The sequence below is a fragment of the Prunus persica genome, chromosome G6 (genome assembly GCF_000346465.2).
Source record: "Prunus persica cultivar Lovell chromosome G6, Prunus_persica_NCBIv2, whole genome shotgun sequence".
NCBI lineage: Eukaryota > Viridiplantae > Streptophyta > Magnoliopsida > Rosales > Rosaceae > Prunus > Prunus persica.
In genome coordinates this window covers 1,988,628-2,010,539 of record NC_034014.1, presented here as the reverse complement: position 1 = coordinate 2,010,539, position 21,912 = coordinate 1,988,628, and the positions used below count along the sequence as shown (strand labels likewise).

Sequence of the window (21,912 nt, the reverse complement as noted above, 5' to 3'; positions counted from 1 at the left end):
TGACTAAATACTGTGTGACAACCTAGGATGCCAACCTAGGAGAAGTAACCGGCCTATAGTTGACTTTCAATAATTCTGTTAAGTTGACCATTTGAAATAAACTTAAGTAAATGGAGTAATATAAAAATAAATGAAAATAAAAAGACAAAGGCATTTACTTAAATGTTGAAAATGAAAATAAGGTAATTTGTGCACTATCACCAGCTGAGCAAAATGACAATTTGAAGCACCCACAATAGTTTTTCGGGTAAGGGAAAGGTGCAGCTGCACCTCCTTGCGCTTTAATAGGTTCGCCACTGATTAAATTGGTCATATTTGAAAACATTTGGATGTAAATTGATGAAATTAAAACCTCAAAATCTATATTGAAAATGACCCCAAACCATGAAGGATCTTTTGTTGTTACCCGCTATACTTTTCTACCTTGTCACTCTCAAAGTTTGCCCACCCCTAGTTTTAAGTTTGGTGTGGTTTTGATTTCACTAGGCATGAGGCCATCTAGTAACAAAACATTTCTACACCTCATAAACAAGTGGTAAGGAATTTGCCAAGTCTCGTACCACTAGATCACCGCGTTACGATTCCCCTACGTATATAAGAGTTTTTCTTGGTTACGATTGTCCCACGTATATAAGAGTTTGTCTCGGTAACAAGACCAAGGAGAAATTGAGATCCTAATAATGAGCTTTCTACAATTTATATTCTCATTGACACGGTTACTTATAAGTCATGAGAATCAGAAAAAAGAGAATATGAGTTCCATTTTCGACTTCTCATGCGTTTACTTATACATATAATAATAGTAGTTGATTTAATTCTCATTATGCTTGTAACTTAAAGACTAGTTGCAAATCATTAGATTGTCTTATCACTAGATAACAATTTGCACTAAATATGGACCCTAATCGCATGCACATACATACTTTCAATTTTAATCTTGAGCTGACCAAGTTTTGCGATGAGAAACGGTTGAAGAACTTCGACGGTGATGTTGAGGAACGAGATAAAAAGGACAAAGCAAACATCAATTTCAAGCCGTCAAGGATGTGGAACCGTTGCTTGAAGTCATCGAAACAAACACACAAAAAGACAATCCAATTCCAACTGCCACTTTCTTAATACGGGAAAATAGTGATGTAGAAGTTTGAATGAAGACCAAGCAACTTCAACCACAGATATGGTGGTTGCTTCTTTCGTGTACGGTTGTGTTGTTTTAGACATCACAATTGTCTTTTTTGTTCAGATCTGGAGAAAATAAATCATATAATATAACATTTCTATTGAGTATCGAAACTCTTGACTATTTTCAGTCAACTTTCACGTCTCTCATATTTTTTATTTATACTATATTTGCCAAATTTCTTTTTAAATTCCAACCCCAACATCATTGGTCATATGGAATTGACATTTGGCATTAAAATCTTACACTAATGTCATTTTGTTTTTTTTTCTGTTGAAGATCTAGAAAAATTTGTTCATATGTCCTCACCTCCACCTAAACGATAAGTGCTTGGACTCTTAAATAATTGTATCGGTTTTTTTAATTTTATTTTATATAAGAAAAGGAACACTACGGAACAAAACCTCATCATCATTCACCCGAGTTATTTCTTTTAAGTAAATTGAGTTTAGACCCATAAAATTCATTTTAAATCATCTACAATTCTTTTCTTTAGTTTTCTATTTAAAATACTCAATTTTTTCAAATAATACCCGATGACTAGGCAAGTTACCTAATATAACTTAAAATCTAATTTATTGTATTTTTCAGATTCCAAAACTACCCCTATTTATAAGTTAATGTGTTATGAGTTGTGTAACTAATGACACTCGTTGAATTTGGAAATATCTCCAAATAGTTATAATGGATGTAGGAACTAATTTAGAAACTTATTTGAAATTAAATATTAAATTTCACATTAAAGTATTAGGAATCTATTTTACGACTAGTAATCTTTTTTTGAATTAATGGTGTTTTCCTTCTATGAATTACAACTAGTAATCTATTTAAAGTATTAATAATTTAAATTCAATATTAAATTTAGGAATTAATGTTGTTTTCTTTTTATGAATTATAAAACCAGTATTCTTTTTTATTATAGTTTTATGAATTAGTGTACATTCTAATTATGTTGAAAAATAATTTGATAATCTATTTATTGTTTTGTTTTTAAAACATTGTTTTTAAAAAATAATGTACTTATTTTTTCTCTCAAAATAATGCACCTATTTTCTCTCTCAAAATAATGTACCTATTTTCTCTCTCAAAATAATGTACCTAGTAAAACAATTTACCTAGTATAATGAACTTATTTTTTTCTCTAAATAATTTACCTATTTTTATATCAAGACTGTATGGTACGATAGTTAGCTTCTAGTTTACATAGCTGCACTAAAGTTTCTTTGTTCAAAACAGAGAGAGAAAGAAAGCAGAAAGATGGGCAAGCAGGAAGGTGGTGGAGAAGAAAGTCTTCCTCCATTGTTTGAGAGCAGAAGAGCAAGATTTATAGGTTTGTATAAGGTTTTTGCATCCACAATATTGGTGGGTGTGTGTTTGATATGGGTGTATAGAGTAACAAACATCCCAAGAGCTGGAGAGGCAGGGAGGTGGGCTTGGATTGGTATGCTCATGGCTGAGTTCTGGTTTGGGCTGTACTGGATCATCACTCAGTCTCCTAGATGGAATGTTACTCATCGTCAACCTTTCAAGGACAGGCTCTCTCACAGGTTTTGCTAGCTCTCCATCTCAGTTCATAAAGTAACAACTAAAAACAAATATTGAAAAAAATTTAGATTCTTTTTCAATCTAGAAAATTGTATAATAAGAGTATTTTTAGTTTGTTTTTCAATAAAGAACTTGTACAATCTAAGGTGTTCTTCTGATAGCAAAAACTTTGCATCAGGTGAGTTATGACGAAAAGGTTCAATTTTGATATCAATCTCTATTTTTCTAAGTCCAAATCCCACTTTGTTTTGCATTTTCTTGTTGTGTGGAGTTTGAAAATTGGATTTCTAATTAATGAAGTTCTTATGATTCTTTACATATTACAGATATGAGGACAAGTTGCCGGGAGTTGACATTTTTATATGCACTGCAGACCCCAAAATGGAGCCACCAACTTTGGTGATTAACACTGTCTTATCAGTGCTCTCCTACAATTATCCAACTGAGAAGCTGTGTGTTTATCTTTCCGACGATGGCGGTTCAGAATTCACTTTCTATGCTCTCTTGGAGGCCTCTCGTTTCGCTAAGTATTGGATACCCTTCTGCAAAAAGTTCAATGTCGAGCCAAGGTCACCAGAGGCCTACTTTGCCCTGTACTCTGATGTGCATGGCATCAAGTATGGTCAGGAATGGCTGGAAATCAAGGTATAAAAAAATGCCAAGTTTTGCTAAATCAGTGTTTTAGATAATTGACTAAGTCTGCATGTGAAATGGCTAATTTAGCTGACATTTACATGTTTCCAAAGAAACTTTATGAAGAAATGAAGAATCGGATCGAATCTGCTGTTGCAACGGCAGAGATTCCAGTAGAAATAAAGAAGCAACACAAAGGGTTCTCAGAATGGAACCTTGAAGTAGCAAAGAATGATCATCAGTCAATTGTGCAGGTATGTAATTCGTGTATTGGTTGATCTTTATCTGATACTTTTGTAATTTGTTTTTTTTTTTTGTCTGTTTCATTACTCTGTCCCTCTCATTTCCTTCGAAGATTATAACTGATGGAAGAGACATAAATGCCGTGGATAATGATGGATGCCGGTTACCTACGATGGTGTACATGTCACGCGAAAAGAGACCTCAGCAGCTGCACAACTTCAAAGCTGGAGCTCTGAATGCACTGGTTAGCTTTACTTTCCTTACTTCCAACTGCATTGCTGACACTAATTTTAACTTGTATTATCTTTCAATCGCATTTAAATTATTTCACAATTGTCTTTTTAACTTGAAATTTGTAAGTATTATGGAGACTGAAGAAAGGTAATTTCCCTTGTGCAGCTGAGAGTGTCATCAGAGATAAGCAATGCACCTTTCATCCTCCTCTTGGACTGTGACATGTATGCAAACAATGCAGACTCAATACGAGAGGCATTATGTTTCTTCTTGGATGAAAAGTATGGCCCTGAGATCGCTTACGTGCAACATCCACAGGGCTATAACAATCTCACCAAGGACGATATCTATGGAAATGAATGTTTCGTTATTAACGCGGTGAGAAATCTAGACCATGGTTATATAATTGCTCCTACTTTCAAATTAACATATCATGGTTGGTTGTCATGCATGAAGGTTGAGCTTGCTGGATTAGGTGGATATGGTGCAGCCTTGTTTTGTGGCACCGGATGCTTCCATCGAAGAGAATGCCTTTTTGGAAGGAAGTATTCCAAAGATTATAGAGGACATTGGAACATAGAGAGCCAAAAGACTATTGACAGAAGTATCAAAGAACTGGAGGAATCTGCAAAAACTCTTATTAGTTGTAGCTATGAGAAGGGTACTCAATGGGGCAAAGAGGTCTCTCTCTCTCTCTCTGCCTATCTCTCTTTCTCAAACATGCTAATTTTCCACCCTTTCAATATTAGTCTTGAAGATCATGATGAGATATATGTTATTTTTATGCAGATGGGATTGATATATGGGTGTCCTGTTGAAGATATTGCTACTGGCTTGGCAGTTCAATGCAGGGGATGGAAATCGATCTATTATAACCCAGAGAGAAAAGACTTTCTGGGTGTTGCTCCAAATACCTTAGATACAGCACTTATTCAACATAAGCGGTGGTCTGAGGGCTTGTTTCAGATATTTTTCTCCAAATATTGCCCTTTCATTTATGGGCATGGGAAGATACACTTGGGTGCCCAGATGGCATATTGTATCTACCTTCTGTGGGCTCCATTTTCCTTCCCAACTTTGTATTATGTGACTGTTCCTCCTCTTTGCTTGCTCCATGGCATTCCCTTGTTCCCTAAGGTACCTCAATCTCACTCTTTTATGCTTTGGTGGAAAGAAACATTAGTTAACCCAATTGCTTCCTAAAATCTTTGGTCTATTAAGCTACTATTCAATCACATTGAAATTGTTGGTTTTTAATTGATTGATGTTTTCATTTCAGGTGTCAAGCCTGTGGTTCCTCGCATTTGCTTATGTATTTATAGCCAAGAATGTTTACAGCATAGTTGAAGCCCTGAGAAGTGGTAGCACACTCAAAGCATGGTGGTACTTACAACGAATGTGGCTGATCCGAAGGATCACTTCCTACTTCTTCGCCTTCTTCGATACCATAAAGAGGCAACTGGGGCTATCTGAGACAGAGTTTGCCCTCACTGATAAGGTGATCACAGATGATGTTTCAAAGCGGTATGAGCAAGAGATTATGGAATTCGGAAGCGCAAGCATTATGTATACCGTGTTAGCGACATCAGCATTGCTGAATTTTCTGAGCTTAGTTTGGGGAACAAAGAGAGTTGTCATGGACAGGCATTCCAAAGCTTTAGACCAGTTGATCAGCCAGGTTATTCTTTCTGGCATATTAGTTCTGATCAATTTACCGGTGTACCAAGCGCTCTTCATCCGCAGTGATAAAGGCCATATACCATCCTCTGTCATGTTCAAGTCATTTTTTTTGCTTGCACTGGCCTGCCTGATGCCTATATACTAGGAAAGCTAGCTGAAAGATTGATGAACAGTTATCATGATATAAAGTAGCATTTTTACTTGGGCACATGCTCATGGAAAGAGTGCTTTATTTGCTCATTTGTTCCGTTTTATCTTTTTCTCGTTGGAAGTTATAATTCAGATGTTGTTACATTCGAAATTATTTTATTCACAGACTATATGATTCGACTGAAAAGAAAAAAACACTATGAAAGTTCATATTTTGTGCAAATTTGTTGAGAGTATTTGTCCCACATAGGAGTTGGGCTAATCTCTCGTAGCCAATTGATTTTGAGATGAAACCTCAACTTCCTTCAAAATTTGATATGGGACATTAACAACTTAGCCCCTTGTAGTAGAAAACAAACAATATATTCAGTTAATCTGATTCAACAAAGGTGACGAATGTGATTCATCATAGAGCTAGCTCAAGCCCTCGTTTGTTTTTGTTTGGCTTTGTCAATATTCAAAGCAATCAACCTGTCTTGTAATAATGTCAATTTCTAACAACTCAAGCAGTTGTATCTAGACTCTGTTACTTTTAGTGCACTGTGCACTAACATTAAAAATTCAAGTCAACATTTCACAACATCCTCATTAAACCATTGGTGGACGCATGTATTAAATAATTGTCAACAATAATGTCCTTATTCAACCATGGCAGGTATCATTCATGCCCATAGTATATATAACCACAAGCACACAAATGTATTATATAATTATCCATTTTGAGAGAGAGAGAGAGAGAGAGAGAGGTCTGAATTATCAGATGGGAAAGGAAGAAGGGTATTTACCATTGTTTGAGACAAAGAGAGCCAAGGGAATAGTTCTATATAGGATTTTTGCAGCATCTATATTTGCAGGCATATGTTTGATTTGGTTTTATAGAGTAAGTCACATACCAAAAGCAGGAGAGGATGGAAGGTTTGGGTGGATTGGATTGTTGGGTGCTGAGCTATGGTTTGGTTTTTACTGGATCCTCACTCAAGCCTCCAGGTGGAGCCCTGTTTATAGGCACCCCTTCAAGGACAGGCTCTCTCAAAGGTACCTACTTTCATATATGCATCTCTCTTTTTGGCAAATCATTTACATCATGTTACTCTGTCTATTAGTAATGTATGTTCTATTTATGTATTCAACAACTATCGTCCATGAAATTTGAACAGATACGAGAGTGAGTTGCCGGGGGTGGACGTATTCGTGTGCACGGCAGACCCCACAATAGAGCCACCAATGATGGTGATAAACACTGTTTTATCAGTCATGGCTTATGACTACCCACCAGAGAAGCTGAGTGTGTATCTCTCAGATGATGGAGGCTCAGAAATTACATACTTTGCCCTCTTGGAGGCTGCTAAGTTTGCTAAGCATTGGATACCCTATTGCAAGAAATACAATGTGGAGCCAAGATCACCTGCTGCTTATTTTGTTTCTTCTGATGACGCAGTTGATGCTGATCATAACCAGGCTGCTGATTTGGCTGGCATTAAGGTACTATTTAATTTCCTTATCTATATATGTATATATCTATATATATAAAGAAAAAGACAGAAAATGGTAAAACATTCAAAATACTAGAAAACGTATTTTGGATGGCGACGTGGATTGGGTTGTGGTGTTCTCGTTCGAAATGTGAATTACTGATAACCTGAATTGGGTTTTTCATTGGGGCATACAGCCAGCCAATACCTCTCAATGGAGAAAAACTTCCCTATAACGGAATGTACACATGATCGTGTACAGCTGGTTACACTTAAGATTTTCTTCCCTCATTTGTTAACAAAAAAACAGTGAATCTCATACGCATTCTTACGAAAGAAGTGTACACAATTAAGTTTTCATAATTTTGAGTGCTGCAAGCTGAGATTTGGAGACTCATAACTTTGCCAATGTTCTTCTTTTGGAAAGTAACACTGCACATGTTGCTGGAGGTTCATGGACATAGAGGAGGAACATACAAATATGATAAGTAGTGACAATAGGCTTATTAATTTTTTTTATTATAAATTAAATCACTAAAATGGTAAAATCAATAAAACAGATTGCATGATTGATTAATCTAGTGATAGCTGCCTTCTCAATTTGTCCACGTAGAAATTATACAAAGACATGGAGAATGAAGTTGAAGATACTGTGAAGCTAGGCCGCATTTCAGAAGAAGTAAGATCAAAACATAAAGGCTTTTCTCAGTGGGATACATATTCATCACGGCGTGACCACGACACCATTCTTCAGGTATGAAATTTTGATCCTCACTGTTTAGAAATGGAAGATAATAATTTCTTAATTTGAGCTATTGACATACATAAACACACATTAATTAATGCATTATATTATCATCCTTTTCATTTTTCTCAGATAGTAATTGATGGGAGAGACCTAAATGCAACAGATGTTGAAGGGTGTGTGTTGCCAACTTTGGTGTATTTGGCTCGAGAAAAGAGACCTCAATATCACCATAACTTCAAAGCTGGCGCTATGAATGCATTGGTAAACTAGTAAAAAGAAACTCAGTTTCATTTCAAGCTTATATTTTTGGCAACATTTTCTTTGCTACTGCAGAAATTTCTATTGGTGTGTTTGTTGATACTGCAGAAATTTCTATAATTCAATGTTAATTTGTTATGTGATCCTTTGTGCTGCAGATAAGGGTATCTTCAAACATTAGCAATGGGCAGGTCCTTCTTAATGTAGACTGTGATATGTATTCAAACAACTCTCAGGCAGTAAGGGATGCACTTTGCTTCTTAATGGATGAAGCAGAAGGCAATGAGATTGCCTATGTACAGTTCCCACAGAATTTCGAAAATGTTACTAAGAATGATTTATATAGCAATTCATTACGAGTAATCAGTGAGGTGAGTAGGCGTTCGTGAAGTTAAACTTATTAAAGTGAAGTTTTATAATGTTTTAATATTTATGGCTGACATGTTAGGAATTCTCTGTTTGTGGGAATTGAAGGTGGAATTCCATGGTTTGGATGGTTATGGGGGCCCTCTATATATTGGAAGTGGCTGCTTTCACAGAAGAGATACTCTTTGTGGGAGGAAGTTCATAAAGGGATGTAAGAGTGAAATGAAGTGGGAGATTAGTAGAAAGAGAGAAGAAACTGGCATTCATGAATTAGAAGAAAATTCAAGAAGTCTTGCAAGCTGTGCATTTGAAGAGAACACTGAATGGGGGAAGGAGGTCTTTATTTCTCTCTCTATCCACACACACAAGTGTACAATAGTTTGAGCTAAATGAATCTCTATAATTTGCAGATGGGTTTGAAATATGGATGTCCGGTTGAAGATGTGATAACCGGGATATCAATCCAATGCCATGGATGGAAATCAGTGTATTGCAATCCCACAAGGAAAGCTTTCTTAGGAATAGCCACAACCACACTGTCTCAGACACTTGTGCAGCATAAGAGATGGTCAGAAGGTGATTTCCAGATTTTGCTTTCTAAGTACAGCCCTGCATGGTATGCACATGGAAATATTAGCTTAGGTCTTCAACTTGGATACTGTTGTTACTGCTTCTGGGCTTCCAATTCCTTGGCAACCCTATTTTACTCAAGTATCCCTTCACTTTATCTCCTTAGAGGCGTTTCGTTATTTCCGCAGGTATGGTTCCTCTGTCATTCATTTAATTAATTTGTCACAACTTCCATAACTTTTTCTCTTTTCTCAATGTCTGTAGTAATGAGTTTTGTTTTGTCGGTTTAGGTCTCAAGCCCTTGGCTCATACCATTTGCATATGTGATAATTGCCAAGTACACTTGGAGCTTTGTGGAGTTTCTGTGGTCTGGTGGTACAATCTTAGGTTGGTGGAACGACCAACGTATATGGCTTTACAAGAGAACAAGTTCCTACCTGTTTGCCTTCATTGATACCATTTTAAACTCCCTCGGACATTCTGATTCAGCATTTGTAATAACAGCCAAGGTTTCTGATGAAGATGTTTCACATCGATACGAGAAAGAGGTTATGGAATTTGGAGCATCATCTCCAATGTTTACCATACTGGCAACACTTGCATTGCTCAATTTGTTCTGCTTTCTTGGTGTTGTAAAGGAAGCAATCATGGGAGAGGGCATGACAAAACTTTATGTGACAATGCCTCTGCAAATTCTTCTGTGTGGGGTTTTGATTCTCATTAATCTACCATTGTACCAAGCCCTCTACCTAAGGAAGGACAAGGGAAAGATGCCAAGCTCCATAGCGTTTAAATCAATGGCATTTTCTGTATTTGCATGTATATGTTTTAAATATTTGTATTAAAAAGGTTTCTTTATTGACCATTATATAAAATCAATGGCAATTAGGGCTATCTCAAACAGATTTTGCATCACTAATAAGGTGGTCACTAAGGATATGTCAAAGGGCATGTGCTAGAGGTTATGCAGATTGTGTTGCTAATTGCCTGCTGCTGATGCTTCACTTCTTCTGTCTTGGGTTCCTGCTGTCTGTGCCTTGGAGTTGTTTTATCTTCCTTGCCCAATCAGGTTTATTTTAGGTCGGTTTGATTAGGTCTCTCTCAAAGATCATCAATTTCCTCACCTTCTGTTACTTGCAACTTAAACATCCTTAACCTATTATTTGCAAACTTCCTTTTTGCCTTCCACACCTTCCAAGTATATACGCAGAGTTTAACCCACAATACCATATGGTATTCAATTCAATATGAAAATTTAAAACAAGTACAAGCAACTAGAACAAATGCCATTGACTTACATGCTATGGAGGCCGGCATCGTTCCCTTGTCCTTCCTTAGATAAAGTGCTTGGTACAAATGTATGTTGATGTCACGGAAGAATTTGCAAAGCCATTGTCTCATAAACTTGTGCTATGCCCTTTGATCCAGTGGTTGCTTCCTTCACAAACTCAGCAAAGCAGTACAAATTGAACAATGCAAGTGTTGCCAATATGGTGAGCATTGGAGAAGAGGCCCCAAATTCCATAATCTCTTTCTCATATCGTTGCGACACACTATACTCGTATTTTTCTAAATTCTTTTAAAAGAAATAGTATAGCCCGTCGGCTATATTGAGTTTTTTTTTCCTTCTCCTATTTTGTTTTTTATAAAAGAAATAGTATAGCCGCGGCTATACTGGGTTTTTTTTCCTTCTAATTTTTAAAAAAGAAACAGTATCGCCGTGCAGCCATACCTGGATTTTTCCAAATTTTTATGAAAACAGTATAGTCGCCCGGCTATACTACTAATTTTTCAAATTCTTTTGAAAGAGATAGTATAGCCGGTCGGCTATACTGTTTTTCTCCCCTTTTTTTCATTACAAAAGATAATATAGCCGCGTGGTAAAATTCATGTTTCTTAAAAAACAAATGTACACTGCTCTTATTGAACATATACGTATGTATTTTTCATGTTTAATACATGTATTTTTTACAAAATTTTCAATAATGCCCCCAAAATTCTTGTATTATGCACATTATTGAATACAAATAATATATATTAAAATATTATATTGTGGCCGAACTTTTAAGTTGTACTTTGCCGAAATGTTGGCGAATTTACATACATATTTTATTTGTATAGTCGCAAGGCTATACCAAATTCATATCTATAAAGGATAAACTAATGCAACTAGGAGTATCCTTTTTTCATTATTTTTTTTATTAAATAGTATAGCCGGGCTGATATACTCCGGTTTTTAAAAAAATTTCTGAATTTTCTTTAAAAGCGCGGCTATATTGGGTTTTTTCCAATTTTTTTATAAAAGAAAGAGTATAGCCGGGCGGCTACACTCTGGTTTTTCAAAAATTTTTTTAAAAAAATAGTATCGCGGCTCTGTTAAACAGGGTTTTTTTTCCAATGTTTTATAAAAGACATAGTACGGCCGTCGGCTATAGTAGGTTTTTCCTAACTTTTTTAAACGAATTATATAGCCGCGCGGCTATACTAGGTTGTTCCATTAGTATAGCCGTTCGGCTATAGTAAGTTTTTTCCTAATTTTACAAAATTCATGTTTTGTCGGTTTAGGTCTCAAGCCCTTGGCTCATACCATTTGCATATGTGATAATTGCCAAGTACACTTGGAGGTTTGTGGAGTTTCTGTGGTCTGGTGGTACAATCTTACGTTGGTAGAACGACCAACGTACATGGCTTTACAAGAGAACAAGTTCCTACCTGTTTGCCTTCATTGATACCATTTTAAACTCCCTCGGATATTCTGATTCAGGATATGTAATAACAGCCAAGGTTTCTGATGAAGATGTTTCGCATCGATACGAGAAAGAGGTTATGGAATTTTGAGCCTCGTCTCCAATGTTTACCATACTGGCAAATTGGCAATACTTGCATTGCTCAATTTAGATATTTGTATTAAAAAAAGGTTTCTTTATTGACCATTATATAAAATGTCATTGCCATAAATAGAATCATGTTTGAGGGTGCATTGCTACTAACTTGGGTTCCCAAATGAGATATAGTCTCTACCTTTTGCCTGCTTCAGATTCCTTGCCAAATTTGAATTATGTCTTTGTTCTTCCTCTTTGCTTGCTCCACGGCATTCCCTTGTTAAGCCAATTTTGGCCTGCAGTATGGCATCCTAACATTCAATCCCGCAATTACCAATCATTAAGAAGGAAGAAGATACATCATTATTAGGCTAACATCCAATCATTAAGAAGGTAATTTATTATTGTTCATGTGTCAAGCCTAATTGTTCCTTGCATTTGCTTATGCTTCTGTCACATGATGGCGGAACGTATAAGGAATGAGGCAATTGGGATCTCAAACAGATTTTTCATCACTAATAAGGTGGTCACTAAGGATATGTCAAAGGGGCATGAGCTAGAGGTTATGCAGATTGTGTTGCTTGTTGCCTGCGGCTGATGCTTCACTTCTTCTGTCTTGGGCAGGTCTGTGCCTTGGAGTTGTTTTATCTTCCTAGCACAATCAGGTTTATTTTAGGTTGGTTTGATTAGGTCTCTCTCAAAGATCATCAATTTCCTCACCTTCTGTTACTTGCAACTTTACCAATCTTCCAAGTATATACGCATTGGGTTTAACCCACAATACCATATGGTATTCAATTCAGTATGAAAATTTAAAACAAGTACAAGCAACTAGAACAAATGCCATTGACTTAAATGCTATGGAGGCCGGCATCTTTCCCTCGTCGTTCCTTAGATAAAGTGCTTGGTACAAAGGTATGTTGATGAGGATCAGAACCCCACACAGAAGAATTTGCAAAGCCATTGTCTCAAAAACTTGTGCTATGCCCTTTGATCCAGTGGTCGCTTCCTTCACAAACTCAGCAAAGCAGTACAAATTGAACAATGCAAGTGTTGCCAATATGGTGAGCATTGGAGAAGAGGCCCCAAATTCCATAATCTCTTTCGCGTATCGCTGCGACACATCTTCATCAGCCACCTTGGCTGTTATGGCAAATGCTGAATCAGTATATCCCAGGAAGTATAAAATGGTATCAACGAAGGCAAAGAGGTAAGAGCTTGTTCTCTTGTACAGCCACATTCGTTGGTCATTCCACCAACCTAGGATTGTGCCACCAGACCACAGAAACTCCACAAAGCTCCAAGTATACTTGCCAATGATCACATATGCAAATGGTATGAGCCATGGACTTGAGATCTAAATTCACAAAACAAAACCCATCAGACATTGAGAAATATACTATTTGGGCGGCTACATTATAAATCACATCTCTGATAGAGGCGAGGCAAGACTCATATGTTTATTAGTGATGTGACATATATTGTGACAAATCAATTATCACTGAGACACAAGATCAATTATACCTGTGGAAATAAGGAAATGCCCTTAAGGAGGTAAAGTGAAGGGACAATCGAGTAAAATAGGGTTGCCCAGCAATTGGAAGCCCAGCAGCAGACAATACAGTATCCAAGTTGAAGGGCCAAACTTATCTTTCCATGACCATACCAAGCCGGACTGTACTTAGAAAGTAAAATCTGGAGAGAACCTTCTGACAATCTCTTATGCTGCACAAGTGTGTAAGGCAGTGTGGTTGGAGCCAATCCTAAGAAAGCTTTTCTTGTTGGGTTGCAATACACCGATTTCCATCCACGGCATTGAATCGATACCCTGTTATCACATCTTCAACTGGACATCCATATTTCAATCCCATCTGCAAAGTTTTCAAGATTCATAGATATATCAAGCTCCTCAAATTAATTATATGCACTCGTTGTGGCACAGACTGAGAAAGAAAAAGAGAGAAAGTAGACCTCTTTTCCCCATTCAGTGTTCTGTTCAAATGTACAACTTGCAAGACTCTTTGAATTTTCTTCCAATTCATGAATGCCACTTTCTTCTCTTTTTCTGCTGATCTCCCACTTCATATCACTCCTAGATCCCTTGATGAACTTCCTTCCACAAAGAGTATCTCTTCTGTGAAAGCATCCACTTCCAATGTATATAGGGCCCTCATAACCATCCGAACCATGCATTTCCACCTTCATATTTTAATATCCATCACATATATAGAATTCCAAACATGTAGGCAAAAGATTTATAATAATCGAAAATTCCGATTCCATTGATATATGTATACACTCACCTCGCTGATTATTCGAAATGAACTATATAATTCGTTCTTAGTAAGGTTTTCGAAATTCTGTGGGAACTGTACGTATGCAACCTCATGACCTTTCCCTTCATCCATTAAGAAACAAAGTGCATCTCTTATGGCCATGGAGTTGTTTGAATACATGTCACAGTCTACATTAAGAATGACATTCCCATTGCTAACGTTTGCAGATACCCTGATCTACACAAAGGATCACATAATGATCAAACAATGAATATAAGATGAAATTTATTTGCAACATAAAACAAGTAACGACTCTCTTTTCTGAATACTTCAGCTAGTAAAAAAAAAATGTGTTACCAAATAAAGTAAAATTACCAGAGCATTCATAGCACCGGCTTTGAAGTTATGGTGATACTGGGGTCTCTTCTCTCGAGCCAAATACACCAAAGTTGGCAACCCACACCCTTTAACATCATCTGCATTGGTGTCTCTCCCATCAATTGCTATCTGAGAAAAGAAAAAAAATTTGATCAAACACCAGTTAAATATAAGTGACCCTGACTTGCAGTTTTATGGTAAACTATCATACTTGAAGAATGGTGTCATGGTCATGTCGCGATTTATATGTATCCCACTGAGAAAAGCCTTTGTGTTTTGATCGTACTTCTCCTGAGATGTGGCCTAGCTTCACTGCATTTTCGATTTTATTCTCCATGTCCTTGTATAATTTCTACAGCAATAATTTCAGAAGGCAGATTAATAAATGTTTGTGATGGGCCTACCTAAAGTTGCACCACAAAAATTTCTGAAAGTTAATTCAATTCTTGATATTAGACAGTACCTTAATAACTACGAAATCTTTAGCCTGATTATCTTCAACTGCATCACCAGCAGGTACTGAGACAAAATAAGCAGCAGGTGATCTTGGCTCCACATTGTATTTCTTGCAATATGGTGTCCAGTGTTTGGCAAACTCAACAGCTTCCAAGAGGGCATAGTATGTAATTTCTGAGCCTCCATCATCTGAGAGATACACACTCAGCTTCTCTGGTGGGTAGTCATAAGCCATGACTGATAAAACAGTGTTTATCACCATCATTGGTGGCTCTATGGTGGGGTTGGGAGTAATCCACGGTGCTGAGAATTGGATCTGGTATGAAAAGACCTGTGGTTGTTTTGATGTGATCTGTTGTTGAAATTTGATTGACTTCGATGATTGTGGAAATTTGGAGATGCTGGAGCCCGAGTGTTATTGGAATTTTGGCCTTTGTACACCATATTAGCAGAAGGAAGAATGGTGGAGTAAGTTGCCTGCTCTTGAAGACGAATTTCATGACTCACAAGTAGGCTATGGAGTTCTGAATAAGAGATGGGACTGAGTCTGGTAGACATGGCAGTGACCATATCACTGTAATCGCTGCCTAGATTGCGGAAGATAATAGCATTGAACTCATTGGTATCAAGGGGTTTTCCTGCGGCTGCAAGTTGATCGGCTATGAGTTTGGCCTTTTGAAGATAAGTCGCTACCGGTAGATCGCCTTTTGAGAAATTTTGAAGTTGAGCATGTAACTGAAGGAGTCGGGTATTCGTAGGAGATCCAAAAGCTTGTGTGAGAGCTTGCCAGGCTTGAAAGGAGGTGGAGGTGCCTACTATGTGAGGCATAACATCTTCAGTTAAGGATGCAATAATCCAGCTACGAAGCATTTGGTCACGTTTGCGCCAAGAAATAAACTCTGGGTTGGACTGAGAGGTATTGCCCGCACCTACTGTAGATGATGGTGCAGTGTCAGTTCCATCAATGAGACCTTCAAGGTCATGAGAAATTAGAATTGGCTCAAATTGTGTCTTCCACAAAAGAAAATTGGTGGGGTTGAGCTTAAGGGAAAGAAAGTGTGAAGGATTAGGCATTGGCATTGTTTGATTGAGAGTGAGTGTGGAAGTGGGATTGATGGTTGTATCTTGATTAGGTTGAGATGCAGCATCTGATGTAGCCATAGGAATAGAAAAGAAAAGAAAATAATAACGATAGAGATCAGAAGATAAGAAAAGGAATAGGATCAGTAAAGCTCTGATACCATATAAAGTTTAGATTTCCTCACACCAACTAGTGTTGAGATTTTCTATATTTATACACAGTATGAATCAGTTACAGAAATTCAAAAGAGCTGATATCAAGGAGGCGTTACACTTGCTATGATCAAGGAAAGATTACAAAATAATTACAAGATTCTTAGGAAGGAGAGACTACAGCTGGTGCTAATATCATGGGTGATCTGCAGCTGTTACAGCTGCATTTGTAACGGTTGAAGGTGCAACTAATAGGTCTGCCGTGCACACGAATATGTCCACCCCCGGCAACTCACTCTCATATCTGTTCAAATTTCATGGATGACAGTTGTTGAATACATAAATAGAACATACATTACTAATAGACAGAGTAACATGAAGTAAATGATTTACCAAAAAGAGAGATGCAATGTGAAGTAGTAGGTACCTTTGAGAGAGCCTGTCCTTGAAGGTGTGCCTATAAACAGGGTTCCACCCAGAGGCTTGAGTGAGGAGCCAGTAAAAAGCAAACCATATCTCAGCACCTAACAATCCAATCCACCCAAACCTTCCATCTGTACCTGCTTTTGGTACGTGGCTCACCCTATAAACCAAAATCAAACATATACCTGCAAATACAGATGCTGCAAAAAGCCTATATAGGACTATTCCTTTGGCTCTCTTCGTCTCAAACAATGGCAAATGTTCTTCTTCCTTTCCCATTCTCAGCTCATGGCTAGCCATTTCTCAGTAGCCAGTACTGAACAGATTTATGATTGGGAGAATGGGTTCCTTTCCTAGTTATAGAGATTCACCCAAGTCTTATAATATGAAGCCAAAATAACAAAACTCTGCCACAACCTAATGGTGTGGTAGTAGTTAGGTGCAACAAAAACACGTGCAGTTTTTTTAAAAATCTTTTGTTTCTTTTCTTTTTGTTGGGGGTGGGGATTTCTAGTTTCCTCCGTTACAAAACAAAGGATATGCGAGATGACACACATATCCTGGCGGGTAGTAAAGTTTATGGCAATCGAGTCGTTTGGTATTGCCTGTCTTTAAGCAAGTATTAATGCCCGTGGTCATGCTAAGTGGAAAACTTGGTGGACTAGTTTTTAGCTACAATATACATTTTTATGAGGGCAGATTTTAAGTCAATGGTGGGATTGAACTCCTCAAATAAGCTCCTCACTACTCCTCATTATAGTCTTTCCGGATGAGAATGAGACCGCAAGCCCCATATATTGGGGAGTAATATGAAACTGTAGTTGAATAGATAAATGAGAGGAGATAGCCCTTTTTCCCTTTTGAACAAGTTTTTCAGAAGAGGCTCTGTTTATTTAGAATCCAACACGGCTTGTTTTATTCATTTTATCATAACCAGTATGAGTGTACACAAAATATAATTAAGCAAATGATTTTCATACCAATTGTTTTCAATCCAATGTTTGTTCCAGGATAATGATCATGGAACGTCCACATGTGATGTGAGGCAGTTAATTAAGAAAATTGTAGGTTGGGGGGCTCTTAGAACATACATTTCTTCACAATCCCTTAATTTAACATGATAATTTAAAACATACACAAGAAAACACAGCAATGACCATTGATTTATATGCTATGGAGCTCGGCATCTTTCCTTTATCTTTCCTCAGGTAAAGGCCTTGGTACAAAGGTAGGTTAATGAGAATCAAAACCCCACACAGAAGAACCTGCAAAGACATAGTCTCGTAAGCTTTTGCAATGCCCTTTGATCCAGCAATTGCTTCTTCCAATACAAACCCAGCAAAGCAGCACAGATTGAGCAACGCAAGTGTTGCCAAAATGGTGAGCATTGGAGAGGAGGCTCCAAACTCCATAATCTCTTTCTCATATCGCTTCGACACATCTTCTTCTGCCACCTTGGCTGTGATTACAAAGGCTGAATTAGTGTATCCGATGGAGAATAGAATGGTATCTATGAAGGCAAAGAGGTAGGAGCTTGTTCTCTGGTAAAGCCATATGCGTTGCTCGTTCCACCAACCTAATATTGTACCATCACACCACAGAAACTCCACAAAGCTCCAAGTGTACTTGCCAATGATCACATAAGCAAATGGTATGAGCCATGGACTTGACATCTAATTAAATTCACAAAACAAAATCCATTAGACGTGCATCGGGAAATATACTCTAAATACCGTACGGTTCAATATATATATAATGAGGATATAAGGACATCTGGAACCATACCTGTGGAAATAAGGATGCGCCTCTAAGGAGGTAAAGCGAAGGGAGAGTTGAGTAAACTAGGGTTGCCAAGCAATTTGAAGCCCAGAGGGAGTAGCGAAGATATCCAAGTTGATGGCCTAACCTAATCTTCCCATAGGCATACCAAGCAGGACTGTACTTAGAAAGAAAAATATGAAAGTTACCTTCTGACCATCTCTTATGCTGCACAAGTATATGAGGCAGTGTGGCTGGAGCTAATCCTAAGAAAGCTTCCCTTGCTGGATTGCAATACACCGATTTCCATCCCCGGCAATGGATTGATAGCCCCGTTATTATATCTTCAACTGGACATCCATATTTCAAGCCCATCTACACATGCATTACCAATTAAATTTTGAATTTAAATCATACCGGCAGTATTTTTAAACAATGATTACGTGTCATTTCATTATTGATTTATTAATCATTAAAACGAATACGCCATGATTGACCATAAAATTTTAGGGGAGAGAGAGACCTCTTTTCCCCATTGAGTGTTCTCTTCAAATGTACAACTTGCAAGACTTTTTGTGTTTTCTTCCAATTCATGAATGCCAAGTTCTTCTCTTTTTCTATTATCCCACTTCATATCACTCTTAGAATCCTTGCTGAATTTCCTCCCACAAAGTGTATCTCTCCTGTGAAAGCATCCAGTTCCAACATATAGAGGGCCACCATAACCATCCACACCATGTGCTTCCACCTTCCATATACACAACACAACACAACACAGACAAATAATTCCAATTAAGTAAGAATTAATAAAATTTAAAATAACATGATCAAACTATAATTATTCCATATATAATTATTGTCAACAAATACTCACCTCATTGATTACGCGTAATGAAGCGTATAATTCATTCTTAGTAAGGTTTTTGAAATTCTGTGGGAACTGTACAAATGCAATCTCATGGCCTTTCTCTTCATCCATTAAGAAACAAAGCGTATCTCGTATGGCCAAGGAGTTGTTTGAATACATATCACAATCTACATTAAGAAGTAACTTCCCATTGCTAATGTTTGAAGATACCCTAATCTTAAAATAAATTAACAAAGGATATTAGATAACAAAGAATATTGATTGAAGAAGAAGCCAGAATTTTTTTCATTTTATTTATATGAGAAACAAAATATGTAATTTACCAGAGCATTCATAGCACCAGCTTTGAAGTTATGGTGACACTGGGGTCTCTTCTCTCGAGCCAAATACACTAAAGTTGGCAACTTACAACCTTCATTATCTGTTGCATTAATCGGGTCTCTTCCATCAATTACTATCTGAGAAAATTTAAGAAAAATATGTTAAGCATAAAATATATCAGACAATTAATTCAAATTAAACTGATATTGGTTATATCTTTCATACTTGAAGAATGGTGTCATGATCACGTCGAGATGAATATGAATCCCACTGAGAAAAGCCTTTATGTTTTGATCGTACTTGGTCTGAAACCTGGCCTAGCTTCACTGCATTTTCGATTTTATTCTCCATGTACTTGTATAATTTCTACCACAACAAATTCATCATCACAAAGGCACCTCACCAGTTAGAAGCTAATTAATTAATAATGTAATATGCGTAATGTTAGGCTTATTATATTTTTATACCACATATCTAATAGAGATGGAGCCCACCAATACAATGAGACCCATCTATATTAGAGATGTAGTACGTACGTAATGTGGTATAAAAGTGTAATAAGCCTAGCATTTTCCATGTAATATATTAATAAATTAGCAATATCGTAACAACATTTCTTACTATTATTTTTTGTTATCTATAATGTCGGGAAGTAGGAATGAAAAAATAAATTTCTAGTGTCATTGTAACACGATGGTGTCGTCAAACAACTTGTATTATAAAATATGTACATGCCTTGTTAAACTATATACTCGTTCATCCGCTACCTTAGACACTCTACTCCATATCAATATGCACCAATCAATCGTGGAAAAATAAAGGATTCTCGGGCAAAATGCACAACGCTTTCACAAATTTGTGTGTGGGGCCCAGTGAATAATCTACGTGAGGAGAGAGAACAATTGGGTTGGCTTATTATAAGCAGCAGGATTGAAAACAGGTCAGGGATGACCCAACCCAATTCACCTAATCCATTGGGTTGGCTTATATTATAGGCATCGGGATTGAAAAGACGACACTTCAACTAATTCCTATTCTTAGGACTCGTGCGGTAACGTTTTCGGAAGACGGATTAATAAATATTTGTGATGGGCTTACCTAAAGTTGCACCACAAAAATTTCTGAAAGTTAATTCAATTCTTGATATTAGTACCTTGATAAACACGAAATCTTTAGCCTGATGATTATCTTCAACTGCATCATCACCATGTTTTGAGACAAAATAAGCAGCAGGTGATCTTGGCTCCACATTATATTTCTTGCAATATGGTATCCAGTGTTTGGCAAACTCAGCAGCCTCCATGAGGGCGTAGTATGTAATTTCTGACCCTCCATCATCTGAGAGATACACACTCAGCTTCTCTGGTGGATACTCATAAGCCATGACTGACAGAACAGTGTTCATCACCATCATTGGTGGCTCTATGCTTGCATCCGCCGTGCACACAAATATGTCCACCCCAGGCAACTCATTCTCATATCTGTTCAAATTTCATGGATGACAGTTATTTAAGGCATATATAAAATCATACTTATCTGTTCCAAATTGATTAATACGTACATTAACTAATAGAAAGACTAACATGAACCGAAAGTAGGTACCTTTGAGAGAGCCTGTCCTTGAAGGTGTGCCTATAAACAGGGTTCCACCTGGAGGCTTGAGTGAGGAGCCAGTAAAAACCAAACCATATCTCAGCACCCAACAATCCAATCCAGGCAAACCTTCCATCTTCTCCTGCTTTTGGTATGTGACTTACTCTGTAAACCCAAATCAAACATATGCCTGCAAATATAGAAGCTGCAAAAATCCTAAATAAGACTCTTCCCTTGGCTTTTTTTGTCTCAAACAATGGTAAATGCTCTTCCTTTGCCATTTTTGCAGCTCACTAGCTAGCTCTGAGTCTGAGTTGATTTTTCTCAGTCCTCTCAATGGTTTTATGATTGGGATAATGGGTCCCGGCCCCTGTCAGGCTATCATATCGTTCACCATAGTTTCATGATATGAAGCCAAAATAAAGATAAGACGCGCCCATAACTTCTCCACTATTTACAAACTCTGCCACCATCTAATGTAGTATATACTATACATGCGCAGATATTTTTGTAGGTAAGTTATCTGTATTTTGGTACTAATAATATATAGAGGAGAAGGCCCATTTAGGTGGCCTCCAAAATGTAAGACTGCCGCTGTTAATATTATATAATTAGCGTGCATATACTATTTACTAGGTACAAATTATGACACGTCTATATAATACATCATGCATGCCTTGTTAATACATCATGAAGAGATTGAGC

The 21,912-nt window shown here is 37.2% G+C and overlaps 4 protein-coding genes across 5 annotated transcripts; 2 read left to right on the top strand and 2 right to left on the bottom strand.

The window, feature by feature from the left end:
- LOC18774451 (cellulose synthase-like protein E6) lies at positions 2,341-5,877 on the top strand. Of its 2 annotated transcripts, XM_007207999.2 has the most exons (8): positions 2,341-2,727; positions 3,052-3,370; positions 3,472-3,612; positions 3,714-3,845; positions 4,001-4,213; positions 4,292-4,516; positions 4,625-4,972; positions 5,115-5,733. In XM_007207999.2, exons 1-8 carry the CDS (start codon positions 2,438-2,440, stop codon positions 5,658-5,660), a joined length of 2,214 nt encoding a protein of 737 aa, XP_007208061.1. In that variant the 5' UTR covers positions 2,341-2,437; the 3' UTR covers positions 5,661-5,733. The 2 variants fall into 2 exon arrangements, with proteins under 2 accessions (XP_007208061.1, XP_020422679.1); XM_020567090.1 differs by having other exon boundaries at positions 2,369-2,727; positions 4,001-4,516; positions 5,115-5,877.
- LOC18774947 (cellulose synthase-like protein E1) lies at positions 6,393-10,090 on the top strand. Its single transcript, XM_007208106.2, has 8 exons — positions 6,393-6,700; positions 6,823-7,147; positions 7,751-7,891; positions 8,015-8,146; positions 8,302-8,514; positions 8,618-8,845; positions 8,920-9,267; positions 9,370-10,090. The coding sequence occupies exons 1-8, from the start codon at positions 6,426-6,428 to the stop codon at positions 9,922-9,924; spliced, it is 2,217 nt and encodes a 738-aa protein (XP_007208168.1). The 5' UTR covers positions 6,393-6,425; the 3' UTR covers positions 9,925-10,090.
- Positions 12,701-16,946, bottom strand: LOC18775050 (cellulose synthase-like protein E1). Its single transcript, XM_020565154.1, is given in 10 exon segments — positions 12,701-13,258; positions 13,426-13,727; positions 13,730-13,772; positions 13,873-14,100; positions 14,205-14,414; positions 14,553-14,684; positions 14,767-14,907; positions 15,019-15,296; positions 16,502-16,548; positions 16,672-16,946. Coding segments are annotated over 10 exon segments (2,214 nt in total).
- On the bottom strand, positions 17,624-21,569 carry LOC18774819 (cellulose synthase-like protein E1). Its single transcript, XM_007206367.2, has 8 exons — positions 21,217-21,569; positions 20,768-21,095; positions 19,840-19,980; positions 19,617-19,751; positions 19,300-19,509; positions 18,949-19,173; positions 18,453-18,800; positions 17,624-18,340 (listed from the first exon to the last, which is right to left on the bottom strand). The coding sequence occupies exons 1-8, from the start codon at positions 21,486-21,488 to the stop codon at positions 17,780-17,782; spliced, it is 2,220 nt and encodes a 739-aa protein (XP_007206429.1). The 5' UTR covers positions 21,489-21,569; the 3' UTR covers positions 17,624-17,779.